We start from the raw sequence: 23,052 nt of genomic DNA, 5'->3' as shown, positions 1-23,052 counted from the left end.
ATTGTAAACAAATCAGTTACAAACAAAACTTTATTTTAGGTGGTCTCTATAAAAATTAATATCAGCATTGAGAATCTTTCATTATTCACAAAAATTCTGATTTTTAAAATTTCCTCCTTCAGAGATTTCTGACCTTTTCCTAACATCCACATTCAACATTAGCAAATGTTCTTCAACCTTGGTTGCAAATTAGTATTACCTGGGGAGCTTTACAATATATGTCAGTATCTAGACCCCACTCAGTCTAATTAATTAGAATGTATTTAATTTAATTAGAATGTCTAGGAATAAGACAAAGGCATTGGTATTATTTTTTAAAAACTTCCCAGGTGATTCTATATGTGGCCAGGCTGAAGAATCATTATCTTTGCCTTATTATTATGACGATTAGCTTTAGTCTACTTGGTATCTCTGAGATGCTATCCTGGCTCTATTTTAAGCTGATATGAAAACCAGACATATTGATAAACTTTTCAAGACATAAAAATCAATTAAAAAAAATGTTCTTTTTCAAAAAGCCTTTTCTATGGTATTGGCCAAGCCAGTTAATTATCCAGGAAGGTTTGAAAAATATAGGGATTTTGACAATAGATAGGTTGAATCATATGAAACCTCTGTTACATAACCATATTTACACTAAACCTCAATAATTGTATATGGTTCACCGTAATAGGTAATCACTTCCTTCCATTTTACTCATAATCTGTATTCTTTGAAGAATCATTTCCGTGTTATGAGATATTACCACTTATTACAGTGAAAGTACTAGATTTCTAAGAAAAGGAATTAATTAAAAACAAAATTTGACAAAAATGTAATGTTATGGAGTCTCTATTGCACACTGTTCTTTTTATACCAAACTAAATGCTGTTTTATATGTTCTACCATATTAGTCAAGGAGCCAAGGCTAAGACGGAAGAAAAAGACCTTAAGAAGCTAAAAAAGCAAGAAAAAGAAGAGAAAGACTTCAGGAAAAAGTTTAAAGTATGTCATATTTAATTATCAGACAAAGTTCAAAGCACTAGTGGGGGAAAAAACAATGATTTTAAATACCAAACTGCAGGTATTAAAAGCAGAATTGTCAATGTCAGTTATCCATTGTAACTGCTTTATTTTCTATAAAAATGTCCTTACATTTGAATGTATTCCTTTAACAAATCAAGCAAAATCTTACACATGCACAATACATATATATAGTGCAATAATAATTTAGATTTAGCCATTCTTTGACCTTTAATAAGACAATCTAGAAGTAGAATGGACAAAAACAAAGGATTCTTGGGACACCTGGGTCGCTCAGCAGTTGAGCATCTGCATTCGGCTCAGGGCATGATCCCGGTCCCAAGATTGAGTCCCACGTCAGGCTCCCTGCACAGAGCCTGCCTCTCCCTCTGCCTGTGTGTCTGCCTCTCTCTGTGTGTCTCTCATAAATAAATAAATAAAATAAAAATCTTTTTAAAAAGATTCTTATATAAACACGCATACATATACATACCCTGGAATATTATTCAGCCATGAAAAAAGAAGGAAATCTTGCCACTTGTGACAACATGGATGGCCCCTAAGGGCATTATGCTAAGTGAAATAAGTCAAACAGAGAAAGACAAATATCCTATAATAATCATTTATACGTGGAATCTTAAAAAGCCAAACTCGCAGAAACAAAGTAAAATGATAATTACCAGAGCCTGGGGTAGGACGTGGAGGAGACATTGGTCAAAGGGTATAAACTTTCAGTTATAATATGAATAAGTTTCAGGGGTCTACTGTACAGCATGGTCATTATAGTTAGCAATACTGCATTATATACTTGAAAGTTGTGAAGAGAATAAATCTTAAATGTTCTCACCACAAAAAAAGAAATGGTAATTATGTAAAGTGATAGAAGTGTTAGCTAAAGCCACAATGGTTGTCATTTTGTAATCTATATCAAATCAACACATGTACACCTTAAATTTTTTAAATGTTTTTAATTTTTAAAATAGTGATTATATTAGGTTGGTGAGATTATGAGTGGTTTTCCCTCAAAAATTATTCCTTAATATTTTTACATTATTTTTTGAAAACAAGGAACTATTTATTTAGCAAAGGCTTTCTTAATAAACCTGTCAATAGATGGATTACTTTAATAATCACATCAATCAATAAATTAAATGTTTTTCTTTATTTTTCCAGTATGATGGTGAAATTAGAGTCCTGTATTCCACCAAAGTAGCACCCGCCTTAACTTCTAAAAGATGGGGGACCAGAGATCTACAGGTGAAGCCTGGTGAATCTCTTGAAGTTATACAAAGCACTGATGATACAAAAGTTCTCTGCAGAAATGAAGAAGGAAAATGTAAGTCACTGCTTACTCTTCGCTGCTATGGCACTCCAGGATTTAATAATCAAATGCGTGTTCCTGATCGCTCTTGTTTTATTATCTTTGTTTTGTCTATGTTTTATGAATTGTGGGACATACATTAAGAAACTAGAGATCGTGCTGTGCTGAAATCAATGTATTGTATTTTAATCCTTTTTCACTTAAAAACCTGCTATTTTTGGCACTGTGGTGCCAAAGTAATACCAAATTGGTACTTCTCAAAATGTGGTCCCACAGACCACCAGGATCAGAAAACCCTTTGTGTATTAAAATCACAGTTTCCTGGACTCACCCTTGACTTGCTAAGTTATGAGTTCTGGGGAGTCAGATGGAACATGTGATCATCACTTCTTCCCTAACTTATTCTCAGGTACACCAAAGTGAGAACCACTGTGCTAAAGTAGTGAGTGGCTCTTGTTCTGGCCTAGTTTTGAAATTATATAGCACATGTCATATCTAGAATTTCCAGTTTTCCTACCTTGCAAATCTACTTGTTTTCTTTTCCTACTTGGACACACTCAATACAACATAGTATTCCAAATGAATATGACAGTCCCTGTCTTTGACTTTATCAGCTATTAAAACTGACAGAGGGGGAAAAAAAACTGACAGAGGGAAATGCTTTTGTCAAATTTTCAAAGAAGGCTTATTTCACTTAAAGTTCAGGGAAGAGTAGCTCCAAATTGTGCTTCCCGGAAAAAAAAAAAAAAGTGCTTCCTATATTTATTTTTTAATTCAATTTAACTTAATTTTAATTCAGGGTAGTTATCATGCAGCATTATATTAGTTTCAGGTGTACAACATAGTGAGCCAGCACTTCCATACATGACCCAGCACTCATGATGACAAGTGCACTCCTTAATACGGCATAGTATTGAATACAAGAGAGTCCTTGTCTTATTTGACTTTATCGGCTATTGAAACTGCAGTTGGAAATGTTTCTGTCAAATTTTAAAAGGAAGTTTATTTTATTTAAAGTCCAGGGAGGAGTAATTCAGAATTATGTGTCCTGTATTTAAAATCCAATAGTCAGCATGGATGCCCCCTATCAGCTTGGTTAGTCTGTGTGGAAAACATGAACTCTGAGTCGAATTTTAATGACAGGAAGGTGACTCAGGGACAGGAACTGAAATGGGAGTTTTAAGAATAAAACCAGTGACTCAAGGTTGGGGAAATGGATCTAAAGTTATCATGGAGGAGGTGTGGTTGGCTTTTAAAAGGAGAAAATGAAATGTGGGTACAAAGAATAAAAGACACGGGTAGTGTAGTATTAAGACTCAAAGGTCACTGGAGATAATGTGTAAACAAGTGCTGCAGGAGACAAAGAAAGCCCCCATTCAGACTAACGTTTGTGAGCATGTACCCCAAGCAACAGATTTAAGTGCAGAAAAGCTGTATGCATTAAAAGATCATCAAAAATATTAAAAAGTTTAAAAACTTAAAAGGTATTAAATAGGTTCTGATTAATATACCAGATTGAATATTACATGATGATTATGATAATAATGTGAGGAAATTCTCACGACACAATAGTAAGAGAAATAAGAAGCCTGCTTAACATGGGATGGATTTACAGCCATGTTAAAAATTATTAGGGGCATCCCAGGTGGCTCAGCGGTTTAGCACCGCTTTCAGCCCTGGGCATGATCCTGGAGACCTGGGATCGAGTCCCACGTCACGCTCCCTGCATGGAGCCTGCTTCTCCCTCTGCCCGTGTCTCTGCCTCTCTCTCTCTCTCTCTGTGCGTGTGTGTCTTTCATGAATAAATAAATTAAATCTTTTTTTAAAATTATGTAAATATGGGATGCCTGGGTGGCTCAGAGGTTGAGCGTGTCTGCCTTCGGCTCAGGGTGTGATCCGAGAGTCCTGGGATCAAGTCCCACATGGGGCTCCCCACAGGGAGCCTGTTTCTCCCTCTCCCTGTGTCTCTGCATCTCTTTCTCTGTGTCTCCCATGAATAAATAAATAAAATCTTTTTAAAAATTATGTAAATAGGGTGCCTGGGTGGCTCAGTTAAGCATCTGTCTTGGGCCCAGGTCTTGATCCTGGGGTCCTGGGATGGAGTCCCATCTCGGGCTCCCTACTCAGCAGGGAGTCTGCTTCTCCCTCTACTCCTCCCCAGTGCTTGTGATCTCTCTCTCAAATAAATAAAATCTTCTAAAAATTTATGTAAATAAAGAAACTGAACTATACTGCTAATAGGGGCTGGGGTAATGAGCCTAAATGAACCTGTTTTCTTTCCTCTGCTTTCCAAAGTATATGACATTTTTTATGAGTGAATTGTCCTAGTGCTTGTCCTGTGACCCTCTCTCTGGGATACAAGCTGCAGACCAATCTTGCCATGCTGTCCCGAGATTCTTGTCTCTAGCACCAAATCCCATCTAAAGAAATGCTCCTTAAACTTCAAAAACCATAACCCCTCTCATGGGGATCCTGTCAAAAATGCTGAATCTAACTCAGTAGGTCTGAGGTGAAGTGTAACATTCAGCACTTTTCCAAGCTGCCAGGGAATGGATGCTGCTGGTCCATGGAACATACTCTCGAGTAACAAGGGTGTAAATGGCTTCATCAACAACCTGTGTGGATGTAGGTGGGCAGGAAGATGCAGCACCAGAAACAGAAATTTGGAGAAGACTCCTCTTTCCAGGAGCTAGTAGACCTTAGGAATGAGAAAAACAGTAACTACTTAGGGATAATTTTGTAATCTGCACTCGTTTCCTATTTGGACCTCAATAATCCTTAGTACTGTTATGAATATTGGAGGGCTCCTGCCCTCTTAGAATTTATCATCTGTTAAAAATTAGAAGGGCAAACATTACGTAAAATGCTGATAGATCACAGTCAAGGGCCCCATGTCACTTTTATCTTTTTTTTTTTTTTTTTTTCTGGAGCAATACCAATGCCCTTTACAATTCCCAGGCTCACTGATAACGAATTCAAGGCTTATTCAAGGCTTAGAGGGCTCAGGGTCCATCCCACACAGGACGGAAACCTGATGATTCTATCAGTAGTGCTTGTGTACCTGTTGTTTTTTTTTATTTAAAGAGTTTCTTTGGACTGGACTTTGCCTTAGCTTGGTTTCCTGGTTTAGGAGGTGATTCTAGGAAACACTCAAAGGCAAGTGGGAAAGTAGACAGGAAAAGAAAGGCAGTTGACAAAGCCTTGTTATGGAAAAGGTTGCCACTTAGATCATTGGAGCTTATTCCAGTTGGGAACTCGAAGTGGCAGTATTATCACACCCAGGGAAAAACAAATTGGGGTATTTATAGATCAATTCCTGTTAATGTGGAGTTGAAGCCTCCTCCTGGGCAGGTGGTGAGCCATTCAGGATACTGAGCAAGCTGAAAAGGACATCTGGAAGACAAGAGAAAAATGATCAGTTAAAAAAAAAAAAAACTGCAAGTGTTATTCTTTGGAAGTTGGGTGAACCAAAAAGCACCAACATGGTTAGGGTGAAGGTCTATGGGAAGGCCACCTGGAGCATCTGCTATTGCCTTTCATGTTAAGCTTTGTTCCAAAATGTGATTATTGTACCTGCTTAATTTCACTTTTATTTTGCCAGATCTCCTGCTTTTCTTAATTTTTCTAAACTTCCTGCTTATTCCTCCCTTGAACTGGATCCTTGGTATTCTTACTCTCCCTTATCTCTGATCCGTTGCTCATGACTTCTATAGGATTGGAGAGAATTGTGTGGATTTAACCTCCCTCATCTACATTCATTATTGCAATAGCCTTTCAAATGCTATGTCTACTTTACCCTTACTCTCAGCCAATCTCCCTGCCACACTGTTACTCAGATATGATTTTTAAATATACAAATATTATCTGAGGCTAGTACATAAAACCCTGTAGATCTAACTTCAATCTCATCAACTATTTCCCGTCTGCAACGGATGCTCCAAAAGTATATACTACGTACTTGTCATTCTCTAAGTAAATTAGGCTATTTCATCCTTCTATGCTATTTTATTCTACTTCAAATGCCCATAATTGCCTATTAAAAGCAATCCTGTTGTCATCTAAAATTGGAAGCACACCCACTCCCTACTCCCCAGTCACCCATCACAGTTTATCTCTCCCCTGCCCCACCATGCTACTTCTTCTGTCTCTGGAATTGTCCTTACTGTTTTACCAATCTGCTATTCTTATTAGACTCTGAGCTTGAGAGTAACTTCACTGAAATGTTCTCAACATTGTACTGCCAACACATCCTGTGGTGCCTGGCACCTTGTTCAGGGCTTCCTGAGCTGAATGTAACAATTTGGAGATTGCAGTTGGAGAACCAGATGAAAGTCTGACATATAGACACACACAGGAAGAAGTCTGTGGAATAGTTTAACTTGCTAGAAGACAGTTCTCTATCCTAGCCTTACTGATGTAGCTTGCTTGTTGTGTATTATTTAGGAGGCTTTAAATCTTTCAGTTCCTTACTTCTATATCTGCTTGGCTGTAAAGGCATTTGCAATCCAACACCATGGTAACCTTAACATTTTCCTTACTTTCCATTCCTTAATCCATCAAAGAAAAGAAAACATAGCTTACTGAAACTTAATTTGTAATGGTAGAAATTAGAGGCGAAAGTATTAACAAATAATCTCTTCCCATGGTGGAATTGAGTACAAGCCACTATTACAAGCATTATCACATTTGATCAGTTCACCCACTGGCTTGTGGAAAACATAGCGCAGAGGCGTTGAGATCTTAAATATGTATTTCTGGCACATTCCCAAATGTTTAGAATTTCTCGCTAATATTTGAGCGTATTCCACAACTCAATGTCTCATAAGCTGTGGGTTTCCCCACCTCCTGTCACTGGAGAAAAATGTTCTACAAAAAATGTGGAAGGAGACATGAACAGATTTATTTGTGGTTAAAATGCTCTCCATTTTCTTTGGGCATCAAGGAAAGGGAATCAAAGATAGTTTGGATTTTCTCAAATCCAACTGATCATTTCTTTGTTTAAATCATTTCGTTTTCAATTTTAAAACAGCACGTGCTCACTGAAGAAAATTTTTTAAATCCAAAATGTTGAAAGTCCCCCGATTTGAAGTCCTAGAAGTAAGTAGAGAGGACGGAGAGAAGGAAGAGAGGGAGAGAGAATGTTTCTATAACAGCAGGCTAATAATTCATATTTAGTCTTATACACTGTGTTTTATTTTTTTCTTTGTTACATTTTAAGTATGTTCCCTTGAAGTCAGACATGGTCCCCTTGCCCGGGTAAATCTGTACGACATGATTTCACTGTTTTTATTTTTATTTTTATTTTTATTTTTTTTAAAGATTTATTTATTTATTTATGATAGACACACAGAGAGAGAGAGGCAGAGACACACAGGCAGAGGGAGAAGCAGGCTCCATGCCGGGAGCCTGACGTGGGACTCGATCCCGGGACTCCAGGATTGTGCCCTGGGCCAAAGGCAGGTGCTAAACCGATGAGCCACCCAGGGATCCCTGATTTCACTGTTTTTAAACTACATGAGGCCAAATTGAGTAAATTTAACTTTATTTCGGGACTTGCTCATGACAAGTGAAATCATAAATAATAGAAACTGTTGCTTTTATTAAGTGAAAAATGTGAAAATATTAGAATGAAGATATTTTCAACTTTTCCAAAGATGATTTTATATTTCTTTCATAACAAGGTGAATCAGTCCTGAGAGTTGGCACATATGGGGAATGGATGTGACTTTCTTAATTAGCTCTATCCCACCACATATTTCAAAACCCTTGTCTCAAGCCACTGTGTTCTGTTGTATGAATATGAAATTCATATTCATGAATATGAATATGAAATTCTCTTAAGTATGAGAATCCCTGGTATGCCAGCACCCACAGTAAACATGGCAGCCATTCTACATGGTATGGAGCCATGATGACTTTTTTGCTTATTTCATATGTATTTTTTATCTATATTCCTTATGATGGATGTACATGGAACATTTAAGCAAAGAGATCATTTTCCTATTGCAAAAAAATTATTTCTAGGAACTATAATGGAGAGATTATATAAAATATAAAAATCATGGTAAGTCACTTGTTTCAGCACTGTCATGAATGATGCTTTTAATAGAATGAAGTTTTACAGATTTTTAAAGGTGCTAGACAGCAAAATCTATACTGTATTAAGTCATTGACCCTGTAAAAATGCTATATAATAGTAATTTTATAGCTAATGAGCCCTAAATTATCACATCATTTCAGGAAACTAAAATAGAGCAGTATAGTACCGTCCCACACTGCATCTCCTTGATATATTTTTCCTAAATAATATTCATAATCATTCACATTTATGTAGCTCACACACACAAGTAACAGCAACAGCAGAGCATTCAACAAAAGGGAAAGCCATTCCTTAGGGCTCTTGAACAGGCAAGATATAGGAAGAAATGTAATAGGGATTTGAGATCTAAAATATATTTTTTATAATTAATTTTGCAAAGATAGGCTATTAAACTGTAGATCATGAGTTATTAACTTTGGTCATATAAAGAACTATTTAATGCTTAATTACTACAGATAGTACTTTATCCAGGTCTACACAACTTTACCATAAATGAATTTTTAAAAGATTATGTAAAAGCAAAGAAAAATAAAAACCTTTAATTTCCAAAAATAGTGCCTATATTCTCTTTGTTTTGTTCTTTATTTCTTTTAATCTTGTAAAGACTTTTTAAAAAAACAAATATATTTGATGCTGGGTTAAGTCTAGTCTCTGACAACAGTTTATATTTCTTATATGTTTCTCTAATTTTGTATCTTCTAATTTTAGTTCAGGGACATTACAAAGCCTGAATAGCTCGCAATGACATTGCCTTTGTTGTAAAAAGCTTCAGCTCATCCACATCATTACTTTTAAATTATTAACTTAAACATAAATATCTCGTGGGTACACTTAATATTGTATTCCTTTATTTCCCAATTTGTTTTAAGAAAAAATTTCAAAACAAAAGCAGAAACACCAACTTTAACTAATGGAAACAAAAACATTTGACTAAAAAAACAAACAAACAAACAAAAAACCATTTGACTATTACTATCTATAGAGAACTCTTCACTTTTTATTTTAGCTCCCAACATCAGTGCCCGTAAAGACAGATTTCAGTTATTGGGACCATGACACGAAATCCACAATTTGTTCTAAAAACTTGTTATCTGCCTAGATTTTTCTCTTTTGAGACACATGTATAGAATTGAATTTTTTAGAGATGAGTTTATGCCCCCTTTAAAAATTATGTTAAATTATGATATATATCTTAATTTTTTTAGAAGTCTGTTAACATGAAATGAATAAAAGAACTGTGATATCAAAGCAACTAAGAATATTAATTTTAGATGTTCTTACATTAATAATTTTTACTACTTTTGCTTTAACTGAAATTTAAAAAGGAACGTATAACAAGGTCTAATTTTTCATTGTCTGAGAAAAATATTACATTATTGTGCTTTTATCATTTTGACACATGCTTCATTATTTCCATACTACAGGAATTCAAAGATAACTTTGATTCTTCCTTTCCAAATAGAATTCTAATAAAGTTTTCATTAAAAAGTCATGAATCTCTTGATAAAATATTTCAGTGGAGTTTTTTTGGTTTTTTTTTTTTTTTTACTCTGGAATATTTCAAGGGAAAGTTCATCTTCTTAAGTCTTAATCTATAGTTTCATTTGTAAGGTCTCAACTTTTTTAAAAAATGTTTTTGCATGTTAAATCAATGGCAATATAAGTATACTCAAGTAAATTTATTATATGTGTTAATCTTTGCCTATGACCTTCCTGGTTTTTAATTTTTTACACATTTACTCTACTTAAAAATTAGATCTAAAGTAGACCAAGCTGAATAGATAGACTCTGAAAGAATTCAGAGGTTGTGTTGACAAGGCAATGAATGGTAGTAATCTCAAGCGTATAGTAGTGTTTAGGTGCTAACACAAAACTAATTATTCCAAAGCTTAATAATATTAATTAAATGTCAGCAGAAATTTTCTCAAGAAAAATATCTTGTATTTTTTTCCTTAGGATTATTTTGCACCATAAGGGCAAAGATAAGGTGTTCAAAAACAAAAAACAAAAAAACAAACAAAAAAACCCAAAAAACCCACCTTTGCTTGTTTTGCCTAAAATATGGTCTATTTCCTATTTAATAGGAGAATCACTAGAATGCTTGGTATGTGTTCTTCTAATAATGATTTGTTTTGTGAAAGATGAAAATGCACACATTGACACTCTGTCAAATGGCAAAAGCAGTATGGAATACCTACCACGCTGAACATGAGAATTATTTTGCAACCATTTAGAATGCCTACTCCTGGGCAGCCCTGGTGGCTCAGCAGTTTAGCGCTGCCTTCAGCTCAGGGCAGGATCCCGGAAACCCGGGATCGAGACCCACGTCTGGCTTCTTCCTGCCTGGAGCCTGCTTCTCCCCCTGCCTATGTCTCTGCCTTTCTGTGTGTGTCTCTCATGAGTAAATAAATAAAATCTTAAAAAAAAAAAAAAAAAAAGCCTACTCCCACAAGGAATCACAAGATTGCTGATTTGAAAGGAAGTTAAATGCAGTTTTGACTGTAATATAATACAATTTTAAAACTTAAGGCTTTGATCTGGTGGTATTTAAAATACCTATCTACAAACTACTTTTATATTTAGAGAAACTATAAATTCTCCCTAGGTTGTGTGGCATGGGTATCACCATGAAGGAAATTTGAAGGAGCCTTGTGCTACAACCTGCAGTAGCTTGGAGAAGGAGATAATTTGATTCTCTTTAAGAGGAAAGATTGTGAATGGAGAAAAAGAGACATGTAGGAGAGAGAGAGAGAAAAGTTAGAAAAGGAGAAGGAAAGAAGGGGAGAACAGTGGACACAAATAAGAAAAATCTCCTCCATTAGATTATATCTATTTGGAGATAGATATAATTATTCAGTATATTATATTACATTGTGTCCTATTAAATATTCAATTATCTCACTTTCTTAAAAGAAACAGTAAAGATTATTCAATTCTGTACTATTAATAAAATTTATTTTCTTTTTTCATAGATGGTTATGTCCTTCGGAGTTACTTGGTAGACAAGTAAGTTCATATTCTTCTGTTACTGTACTTGTAAAACAAATATTATACTTTTCTATAAGAAAGATTTCTGATATTTAAATAATACATTCTACTGAACTGCCATAAATAAATTTTTTAAAAATATGCTATATTAATGTCAGTAGGGTAGGATCCATAATAAAGTTATGGTTTTCATAAAGTGTCACTCTTTTAAATAGATAAGAACCCTTCTCATTCATGAGTATACAGTTCATAATTATATATATTCATTGGAGACAGACAGGGCAAAACATTGGAGACAGGGGACAACCACTAACACTTTCATTAATAGTTTGCCTATCACTTACTGATTAATACAGTTGGTTGAAATGAATTAATCAGGAACCAATTAGTGTTTACACAGTAGGTGCTAATGTCACCTGTTAGTAATCTTCAGTTGAGGGCTTTTCTTTACTAGGCATAGTAGAGTATTAACTTGCTCTTTTGGAAGCATGCCAGAAAAAAGATAGTCCTCAATGATTCTTCTATTCTTATGAATAAGACATTGTCACAGTCTGGTACTAGTGTTCTATTAGAATCCCCCTCAAATGTTATAAGATTCTGTTGCAAGTATATTAATGCAAGAAATGAACTCCATTATCAGGTCATACGCAAACATTAATATTTACAGAATTCTGCATAATAAAAAAATCAAGGAAGACTCACAAACTGTATACATAAACAACCTGACACCAATCAGAAAGAGACAACTCAATGCTAATGCTTTGTCAGCAAACTAGTAAAGAGTCAAAAGAAAAATAATCACAATACTTTTCTTTTTCTCAAAGCATTAATCACAATGGTGGGCAAGGCACTTTTCTATTTTATGAAAGATACAAATTTCAAGGAAAGAATATATGGCATAACGAGGACAACTTCATCAGTGATTATTCCAGGATGATGAAGAGAGAGTTTAGAATTTATACTCTAAGAAATTATGGGTTCACCATCTATTGATGTGAATACTTAATAAGTGCTTATTGAATGAATGATAGGAAAATCTGTCCTCTTTGTATTTGTGTCAGATTTCTATTAGCCAAACCCTCCCTAATCTCAGAGAAAGGATCCAAACAAAGACATAGGCAACTCACAGCATCTGCCACAGTTGGCAGTGACTTGGAGAGCCTGCTGCTGCTTCCATGATAAAAGCAGAGATAATACAGAAACCAATAGTGGATCTGGTCAAAGTGAAAGTCCTCTTATATTTCTGAACTTTAAAACTGTATTCTAAAAACAAAACAAAACAAAAAACTGTATTCTATGTTTCAAGACTATATTAGCATTTATCATACTTTCTATTTTAATTACTTGCATATAATTCTCTCCTCCATTAGATTATAAGCATCTTGAAATCCAAGCTTCTGTCTTACTCATGTCTATATCTCCTGGTACATAGGAGAGACTCAGTAGGTGTGTACAAAGGAATATTTTACAAAGATTCAGGACCAAGTACAACCAAAATGTGTAAAAGTAGCCAGAACTATTACTGTGCATGCAGTTTATAACCATAAATATTTTTAGGATTATATAACATAAGAATCACCATACGAACCATATCTTGGCTACTCATTTTGAAATATAAATTTGAAAATTTATATATTTTATAATTAATATTTGTACATTTAAAAAATCCATTAGAGCCCCAAGTGGAGTATTGTGCTATGCTTGTTCAGTTTGTGCAGTTCAAAAAGTACTTCTTACAACACCCAGCTCTATGCTAGGCTCACAGTTGGATCTAAAGATGAATAAAGCATATGTGGGGCTCCTGAGGCATGTTTCCACTATTCCATGTCTATGATATGGAATAAGTTGTGGGTCTTTTGGTTATTTTTAGAATATAACAGAGGATTAGGTTAAACCAATGAAAGATGATGCAGATGACTATGAAATTTCTTCCCACTTAAGTGAATGACATTTAACTTCTCATCCTTAAATGCTTAATTTTGACATATAAAATCATATTACTAGATTTTTTATATTACTAGCTTTTTAATCTAAATATTGCCTTAATGTTAAGAACATATTTTTTAATAAAAATTATTTTCTATATTTACAGTGATGGAGAGATCTATGATGATATTGCTGATGGTAAGTCTCACATGGCACCCACCACCAAGAACAGTAACAGTGAATTTTTGTTCTTATAAAAACTAAAAATAGCTTGCTGGATTAATTAGAGCTTTCCAATCGGATCAGAATTTGAATCACTTGAAAATGTTAGGAAAAGTAGATACTGTGATATAATTTTAAAAAATTATTTGTGCACATGACTGGAAATCAAGGGAGAATCTTACTTATTTTCTTCAAAAACAGAAGCATGAAAATTATTAGTGAATTTTTCATTATACTATTAATCTTAATTTCTAATTACTTTCACCCACAAACATATGTATACTTGACCAGTTAATACGTACTTATTTCATAACCTATATTACTTGCCAGTGTTCTTTTAGCATCACATATTTATAAATTACACTCTAAAAACTTAATCTCAACTGAAATGATGCATATAGTTACTCATGTGGCCTTTTAGTTTCCTTTTAAATTTAGGATCGTACTGATATTTAATATCTCCAATCTCATTTACAGTAACTACCAAAGAAACATTTAATTAATTGCCCAATAAAATAATCCTCAGTCTCATTTTGATAAAGAATAAATCTGTCCAAAAACTTAGTTTGAATTATATACTGAGCATTGAAAGTTAAATACATATATGATCTTCCATTTAACTACTTTTTCATAAAATGGGTCAATTCTACATTTTTTTTAATCCTAAACTGGGAGGGTGTGAATCACCCACATTTCTAACCTTGGAACACTTAAAAGATATGTGTTTTGTATAACTATATTGAAATTTGTACTTTTTTTTTCCAGGTTGCATCTATGACAATGACTAGGTCTCAGCTTTGTTCATTCTGCTATGTTCATTTGCTGCCAAAATGAAGTCTAAGTTTTAATTGACATGTGATTGGATATCATAGAAAATGAATGCACACAACTACTCATTACCATTTGTTATAAAATCTTGATTATGAGGTTTTGAACTTTGGACTTAGAAAATGATTTTGACATCTTGGAAGACTACACCAATGAAATGTAAGAATTACTAAATATTCCATCTCTGCCTCAGCTGCAGTTATGAAGGCACTTCTTTTAGACCACCTCCCTTCTGTAGACAACCTCCCCTCCTTAAAAAGAAAAAAAAAATGAGAAGAAATGATTGTGTTGTCTAAAGAAATATGAGGAAGAAGAATAAAGAAATATAAGGAAGAAAATAGTAAAACATTTCACAAGAAGGAAAACTATTGTTTGAACTTCTAATTATGACTGTATCTTATATTCTTTATTCAAATTATCTATCCTGAAAAAGGCACAACTGTCTCCTCTCTTGCTGGCAGGATAAATGTTTTAAAAATGACAGTGGTAGCAGAATTTTTGTATAAAGATTGTTCCTGTTTGTTAATTGTGAATATATGTTAATTATTTGATGAGAATGTAAACATTTAGTGTGCGCACTTAAGATTAAAATTTAGAAGAGCCAAAATAAGTTTTCTTTTTGCAGATTCATCCACTAATAGTTTAATTATGTGCTCTATTTAAATTACTGTTGTAACTAGAGTGGATATGAATGAGGACTACCCTAAAATTATGAAGAATGAAGATGGACTTTGAAATTAATTAGGCTTTTATGGCACCTCTTTACTATGAGAACTCTTTTGAAGGCTTTTGCTTTTCAATTACCTCTGTGGAACTTTTTTTTTTTTTTTAACTACTTTACTGGAAAGTTGGCCTAGTGTTTGGACTAGAACATTCCTTACTCAGACATACTCATTCCCAAAGCAACTCCAAACAAAATATGAAGCATTTGGGCTCCAAATGCTAAGAACACTAAACACCATGATACAATATTCAAAACCCTAACACCCAAGAAAATAGCATGTTAGGTAATTTTTTCACAACTTCCAAAATAGGCAAATCCTAAAGCAGGCTCTACTACTAATGAACCACGAAGTAATATTGGGTAAACTATTTATCCCCCCAGTTTCCTCATCTGCAAATTACAGGATTAGATGAAATCAATTTTCCCAACTTTTTTTTACTACCAGTTACCTCAAACTTTTATAATCTTTTCCCTACCCTAATCTTGTATTTCAGAAGCCTTTGTGTATTTTTAAAATTCTTTGATTAAATACTGATTAATGAATTTTCCATACTTTAATATTGCAAAGGCCCATTGGAGCTTCTGAAGAGTGGCCCCACTGAATTGAAATCATTTTAAGTCATTGTAACCTCAGCCTTCATGTGGGTAAAGTGTGATTTCCATTTGATATGTTGAAATTTGAAAATAGATCATCAAAAAAATAAAGAGAAAGAAAAAGAAAGAAAGAAAGAAAGAAAGAAAGAAAGAAGAAAAGAAAGAAAAGAAAAAAGAAAGAAAAGAAAAGAAAAAGAAAGAAAAGAAGAAAGAGAGAGAGAGAGAGAAGGAAAGAAAGAAAATAGGCCATCAACACTTATTGCTCAATTTATAGATTCTGGGAGTCTGAGGCCCTCACATTAGAAACCAATGATGTCAAAATCCCCCTCCAATTATGAAATACTTTACTGTCTACTTTTTAATATGGTAAGCCAGTATATGCTCGTATGATGAAATTATTTAAGAGATAAATTACATGGTTCAAAAGCATTTTTGTTTTTGTTAAATTTGATAGCAAATATATGTAATACACTGACAGTATATTTCCAGTAGTTTTTTTCTGATTGGGAATGACAAATTCAATACAACGTCAGTTTTTAAAATTCCTAATTAAATCAAGAGAATATTTTAGAGTTTTGGGTTATACACCAAGAAACAAAAATACACATGCCTACGAAAGATATATGTATTAGATAATCATCTTAATATAAAGATATATTTGACATATTAATTTTAATATACTAAATATTATTTCTCTTATAGTTTTATGTATGGAATTTTGTCACACGAGAAGAGTTACAATAAATAATACCTTCAGCAGATAACTTCGCCTCCTACTTCATCAAGAAATTGATCTGCAGAGTCTTTCTCTAAGCCCAATCTTACCTCTTTTTCCTTCCTATTTTGAATGAAATTGAAAAAAAACAAGCACAATTCCCTTCAACTTCCAATGACATTCAGCCTTAACCCATATTCAGACATTACCCCAGGGAATAAGATGTCCCTCCTCAAATCCATAACCTTTATCCAATTTCTTCATCCTTCTTTCACTGTAGTCTTCTTCCTTCACAGTTAACTAATTCTCTCTCTCTCTCTCTCTCTCACACACACACACACACACACACACACACACACTCCCCACCTGAATTCTCCCCTTTCCTTTCTTCTCTTCCTCTACTTTAACTTCTCCCATCATGCAGATTCCCTCTTCTAGGCTTTCAAACATACTGAAGTTTTTCTAGCTCAAAAAACAACAGAAAACCTTGCCTTGAATCCAAACGTCTCTCAAACTACAACCCATTTCTACCTTCCTCTTCTCGTCTCATTGTCTTTAAAATGGTAGGGTATATCTAGCAACCAAGAGAATACTACACCTCGTGGACCCCCAACCATAGGAAGCTTAACTCACCAAAGGTCCTGCCATCAACACTCAGAGACCCATTGCCACAGTTGTGCCAATTCCAAGCTGCCCACAGCCTGCTCCTAGCCAATGACTGAGCATGGCAGTCCTGATCCTGAAAGATACAAAAGACACCAGGCCGCAGATGTGGTTTGAAGACTCCCCAACAGCCTTGCTAAAACTTCTTTACCCTGCATAGTACTCTGAGATGTTTCTTTCCAACATTCTTCCCTGACCCTGACCCTCCCTTCCCTTCCCTTCCCTGACCCTCTTTATTAGGGTCAGACTTGCATTGCTCTCTGATGACTCCTCCAACTTGCCTGGCTTCCTCCCATTTCGTCTCACACATACGTTTCTCCATTTTTCTGCAACATCAGCCATTTATGACAGGAAATATATGCGATGAAGCACACACACCACACTAGAGCTCTCCAACTTGTCAATAACAAGGAGCCTTTCCGTGGGGGTGAGTGATGGACAAACCTCATTTAGTTTCTATGACAGCCAGATTGCATTTCTGTTAGAAGCACCAAATGCCATTGAGAGGTCTAGCAGGAATATAATCATAAAAAACTAATGCTGCTGCACATGAACTCCTCAGCATCTGATGCGATGCAAATGCCATGGCCTGGACTTGAAATTTAAAGTCAAATTATGGCCTTGGACTTGCCCAGCTGAGAATACTCAATAGCGAATATAGGTTCTTATTATGGCAGACAGGTTCTTATTAACAAAGCAGAAGACAGAAATTCCTTCTATGACCACCTTCTCATCTCAGTTCTTAGAAACAGATCTTTGAAATGATGTAATATTTTTCAGAAACTTCAATTAAATTGATTAATAATTTTATTCAGGCATGGAAACTATCTCTTTGCTTTCAAATTCATGATCTTACACATGCTGTCAGATATGGGAGCTTGAGTCTTCATCACACCTCTAGGAGCAGCGTTGAAAGGAAGATTTTTTAAATAAGGATGAAATTTAGGTTATTATTCTTTAGCTAAAATGATCTGCTTGTTAGAGCTTCATCCTATATGGTAGAAGCTGTGTTAAGAAAAGCTTTGAAATGCTGTTGCCGCCCACATGCCTCCAGGGATTAGAGGTTTGTGGGGGGGGGGGGGTTTGTTTGGTGTTTTTTGTTTTTGTTTTTGTTTTGTTTTGCTATGTTGGTTTCTTGTCTTTAATATGTATCAAACCAAAAGAGGTGCACTAAGCTATCATGGTCACTAACTTCCAAGATCTAAATAAATGTACAAGACTAGAAAACCAAAACCACAAGGTATTAAAGACTTTTGTGCATTTGTCTAGAAGAGAAACAACAGGAAATCTCTCTTATTCCAAACCTAACTGTAGAAATAGACATTCTCAGAAGGTATCTTAGGTTGGATCCTCCAGAAGCAGAGCTTGAGACTAGAATCTTAGAGGGCTTTGTTTAGGGGACTTTACAGGGGGGAAAAATCTGTAAGCAGGATAAAAAAAAATCCTGCAAGCAGGATAGCACAAGGGAAAAAGTTGGGCAAAGATGTGCATTAACTGCAGCCCATGCTCAGCCTGATTCCAGAAGAAAGCACTGAAGCAAGAAGCACTCCATTGAGTCAGCTACCCTGAGGCAAGGGAGCTGGGCTTGTATCTCTCCATCAGCAGTCCCTGGCTACCAGAGGCTTCCTTCCCCAACCTCAATCATCTGTGGGCAACACTGCCTCTTTGGGCTGAGAGAAATTCTCCGAAGTAGGGTGCAGCTGTGAATTTTAGCAACCAATTCTTATAGCAGCTGAGGGATGGGTGCACCTGCCAGTAAAAGTTACGAGGGTTAGATCAGAAGTGAATTTTCTGCAGAAATAACGGCTCTCTCGTCAAATAGGAAGGGACATAAAAGTGTATATTTTATGGACCAAACGCTAAAGCTGGAAGGCCTTGCATCATTAAGGGGTTGTCCCGGCTTGTCAAGGTCCTGTCAGAGTCCCAAATCATTTCAGCAGCAATGCCCCCTAAGTCACCAAATTTTACACGGGTAAGTATGTTGAGAGGCAGTTGAAAGATGAATGTTCATTATAAGTCTATTTATTATTATTATTATTATTATTATATGTATCTTACTCATTTATCCAAAAGGTGAATCATCCAGTCTCAGTATTTGAGTCAATTCTGTATACATGCTGCATTGTCACTGTCATCCTCACCATTTATTAGCATTTATTGAGTGCTTATTGTGTGCTAAACACTGTGCTGAGGGCTATGAGCCTTGTCCTATTTAAACATTATGTCAACCCTATCAAGTCAGTCTCAGAAGAAATGAAATTTAGATGTGACATATGCTTTGCCCAAGTTTCATGAACAGGTTCAAGATCTTATCATTGTGATATCCTGCTTTCCATATGCTCTCCACTCCTCCTCACTCCTGAGTAATAACAACAATAATAATAATAATAACAACAATGAAAATTGTTAGTGAGATACAAAGAAGCCAGGTTTAGGGAAAATGATGGTTCTTTTTCATTATGATGCAGATGACAAACAGAAATGTTAGTGTTAACTAAGCTACAGAACCCAGTTTCAAGAGAGACTTGTAAGACTGAAATATATATTTAATTAATGTTAAATTTAGAGAATATGAGCTGTAAAGTCTATAACTTCAGAAAAAAGTGGTGATAACATATCACGACTGACCCCTTAGCTAATATACCAGAATTTAGATATTCAGAGTAGTATCATTCCTTCAAACTAGTCAATTTTAGTGCTCTATACTTATTTCATTGGTTTGTATAAGATTTATCATTATTCCAGGAAAGGAGAAATTCAACTTTCAAATTTGCCTTTAGTACTTAGGAAAAAATTATTTGTAATATCTTTGTTTTCAAAAGATCATAAATGGCTATCCTTTGAAAATGGATTTGATTTTTACAAATAGGCTAGAACCTCATCTGTTGTATAAGGTAAGTGAACAAACAGGGCAATGCTCTTGTGAAATGGAATTATGACCATAAGTTAATGACAGTTTTGTGCTCATCATAAATTCTCCCTCACCTTTCTTAGTATCTAGAGATAAATTTTAGTGAATATTTTTCAGTTTATAATACCAATATAAAATTTTTGCATTTTCCCCCAGTCACCTTTCAAACATTAATTTTCTCATTAAGTAAAACTCTGTAAGTACATTTAAAGATCCCTGTGTACTTCATCACAATCACATTTTACTCTTTCTTCCCCTCCTCAGAGAAAACTGGTACCTGATTTTGGTGTTTCTCACCTCTTTGCATTTCTTCACACTTTTCCTACATATGTATATATCTCTCAAAATGTTTTAAGTATTATTTTTTATATCTTAAAATTTGATAAAATTAGTATCATACTGTATGTGCTAGTCTACAACCTGCTTTTGTCACTTCCTATTATGTTTGGGAAAGGTATAGCAAGCATTCTGAGTGAAAAACCACAGATACTTCTGTTTTTCTACTAAAGTCATGTTAGATCGTTCCCAACTTCTGCTAACTCTGGGAAATGAACAAGGGGTAGTGGAAGGGGAAGTGGGCAAGGGGTGGGGGTGACTGGGTGATGGGCACTGAGGGGGGCACTTGGCAGGATGAGCACTGGGTGTTATGCTATATGTTGGCAAATTGAACTCTAATAAATACAAAAAAAAGAAAAAATATCATAATCAATGTTACTATGGACATTCCTGTTGGAATTTCCCTAGGTATGTGAGGGTTTCTGTATGGAATATACCCAGGATTGGAACCACTAAACAGTAGAAAAAGCACATACTCCACTTGAATAGACAGAGGCCAATGCTTTTTGTACCTTATTTAAGAAACTCTTAGCTTTACCAGCTCATGAAGATATTCCATATTTTCTTCTAAAAGTTTTAAAGTTTTACTTTCACTCTAAATTCTTTGAACCCATCTGGAAATACCAAGCTTCTTGCTCCTCAGAGAAGCAGTTCCTCCAAACCACTTTTTGATTGGGCTAACCCTCTCCACAATATCAAAGCCAACTCTGTGTCATATGCCGAGGTTCCATATGCCTGCATCGTCTGTGAGACTCATTCCTAGGACCACACAACTGTGTTTATTTCCACTGTACTTATGCATTTGACTAGATAATTTCAAGTCTCTGGGCACTTTTTACAGAAAGTTTAGACTTCAATAGCATCAATATTGTACTAAAAGAGGATTCATAATAATTTTTAAACTCTCACAATTGTGGCAGTAATTTTTAAATTAATTACTATTAGAAGGAGTTAGTAAGAGAAAAGTAAAAGCATAAATTAGTTCAGAAAAGTTCATGCAGAATATTCGACATCATTTGTGAAAATATAAGGTAGCAAAATAGTCTTCCAAAAAAAGTCATTTATCTGATTCCATGTTGATGAAGAATCTTCTGGTTACTAACTCAGTTTCCCAAGTATATCTGGAAAGAGGGTACTGCAGTAGAATGGAAAACACTTTGGTCACTGAAAGAGTTATTCTACTTACAAACTGCTTCCTTAAACAAAAGATTCTCATGAACAGGGGGACCTTCAGGAAAATTCTAAAATAGGATCTGAAAATCACTGGCACCAACCATGTAATGATTTTTCCTTCTTTGGAAACATGGTATCTCATAGATTGAGACCTTTGTTTTTAAAGTTGGCTGAGCAATGTTCCAGGGCTCCTCTATACATTGATAGATGGATCTCCATAGTGATGGTGAATAAAAACACAAGCAAACTACTTTTTTGATATTCTTTTTCAGGGAATCCTACTTACTTCCCCTCCCGTGCTTGCTTTTTTCAATACGTCTCTTTGTAAGAAAATCAAGTTTGAATAGTATTCATCAAGGGAGGAGTGTGCCTAAACAAACAATAATTAAGGAAGTATGTTGGAATTTCCCACTGTCTCTGGGAAACGAACAAGGGATAGTGGAAGGGGAGGTGGATGGGGGAATGGGGTGACTGGGTGACCGGCACTGAGGGGGGCACTTGATGGATGAGCACTGGGTGTTATGCTATATGTTGGCAAATCGAACTCCAATAAAAAAATATACAAAAAAAAAAAAAAAAAGGAATCTCCCACTGTGATGGCCAGCTAGTCAATTTCTTTATTTCTATCACTTATTGAGACTATTTTATTAAGTACATGTGAATTTGTTATTTGAAATCTTCTTTATAATTAAGCCTCTTTTCACTATGTTGGGACATTTTGCGTACTAATTATGTTTTTTGACTTAGTCTGTTTTCTCTGATATTAGGAAGGCTACCGAGCTTTTTTTTTTTTTTTAAAGGATTTTATTTATCTATTCATGATAGACACAGAGAGAGAGAGGCAGAGACACAGAGAGAGGGAGAAGCAGGCTCCTCACAGAGAGCCAGATGCGGGACCCAATCCCTGGACCCAGGATTACACCCTGAGCTCTGAGCCGAAGGCAGATGCTCAACCACTGAGACACCCAAGGGTCCCCAAGATGACTTTGATCTTATATACAGTTTTCATCTTTTCTTTTTTAACTTTTTTTTTATTTTAGTGTATTTCTAGGAAACACCATATAGATGGATTTTTAAATTAACCTAACAGTTTCTGCCTTCCAACTGATAAACTTTCAATTAAGTATTCTGTCCCCATATACATATTTAGAATTGTTTCCTATTTTACATTGTCCTTTCTATTTGTTAGGTTTCTCCCCATGTGTCTTTGTTCTCTTTCTTGTCTTTTTTGGAGGCTGACTTATTTCTTCCTTTCTTGATTTTCTTTGTTTATTCCCTTCACCCCACTGTCCAGTATTTTCTTTCCTTTTTAATCCAATATTTAAATATTATTATTAAATGCAGACTGCATTTGCTTAAATGTGTCTATATGATTTACCAATTTCTTTACCCATCACTGTTTCTTATATTTCAAACTATCTTTCCAGGACCATTTTCTTCTTCTTGAAATACATATAATGAAAGCTTCAATAGTCATGCCTTTTGGGGGTAAACACTGCCATTTCCTGATTATCTAATATGTCTTTATTTTTCATGTTATTTAAAGATA

General features: G+C 35.0%; 1 protein-coding gene across 3 annotated transcripts in view; it reads left to right on the top strand.

The window, feature by feature from the left end:
- The window catches only part of FYB1 (FYN binding protein 1), a 153,271-nt gene extending 135,693 nt beyond the window's left edge, over positions 1-17,578 (top strand). For all 3 annotated transcript variants that reach the window (XM_041747413.1, XM_041747414.1, XM_041747412.1), the window contains 5 exons: positions 894-984; positions 2,176-2,338; positions 11,396-11,429; positions 13,504-13,535; positions 14,325-17,578. In XM_041747413.1, coding sequence (XP_041603347.1) covers positions 894-984; positions 2,176-2,338; positions 11,396-11,429; positions 13,504-13,535; positions 14,325-14,347 — 343 coding nt within the window. In that variant the 3' untranslated portion in view covers positions 14,348-17,578. The remainder of the gene's footprint in view (positions 1-893; positions 985-2,175; positions 2,339-11,395; positions 11,430-13,503; positions 13,536-14,324) is intronic.
- Positions 17,579-23,052: the final 5,474 nt, after the last annotated feature.

This window comes from Vulpes lagopus, chromosome 3 (assembly GCF_018345385.1).
Source record: "Vulpes lagopus strain Blue_001 chromosome 3, ASM1834538v1, whole genome shotgun sequence".
NCBI lineage: Eukaryota > Metazoa > Chordata > Mammalia > Carnivora > Canidae > Vulpes > Vulpes lagopus.
Note: the sequence above shows the minus strand (reverse complement) of the source record. Positions and strands in the feature narration are given on the sequence as shown.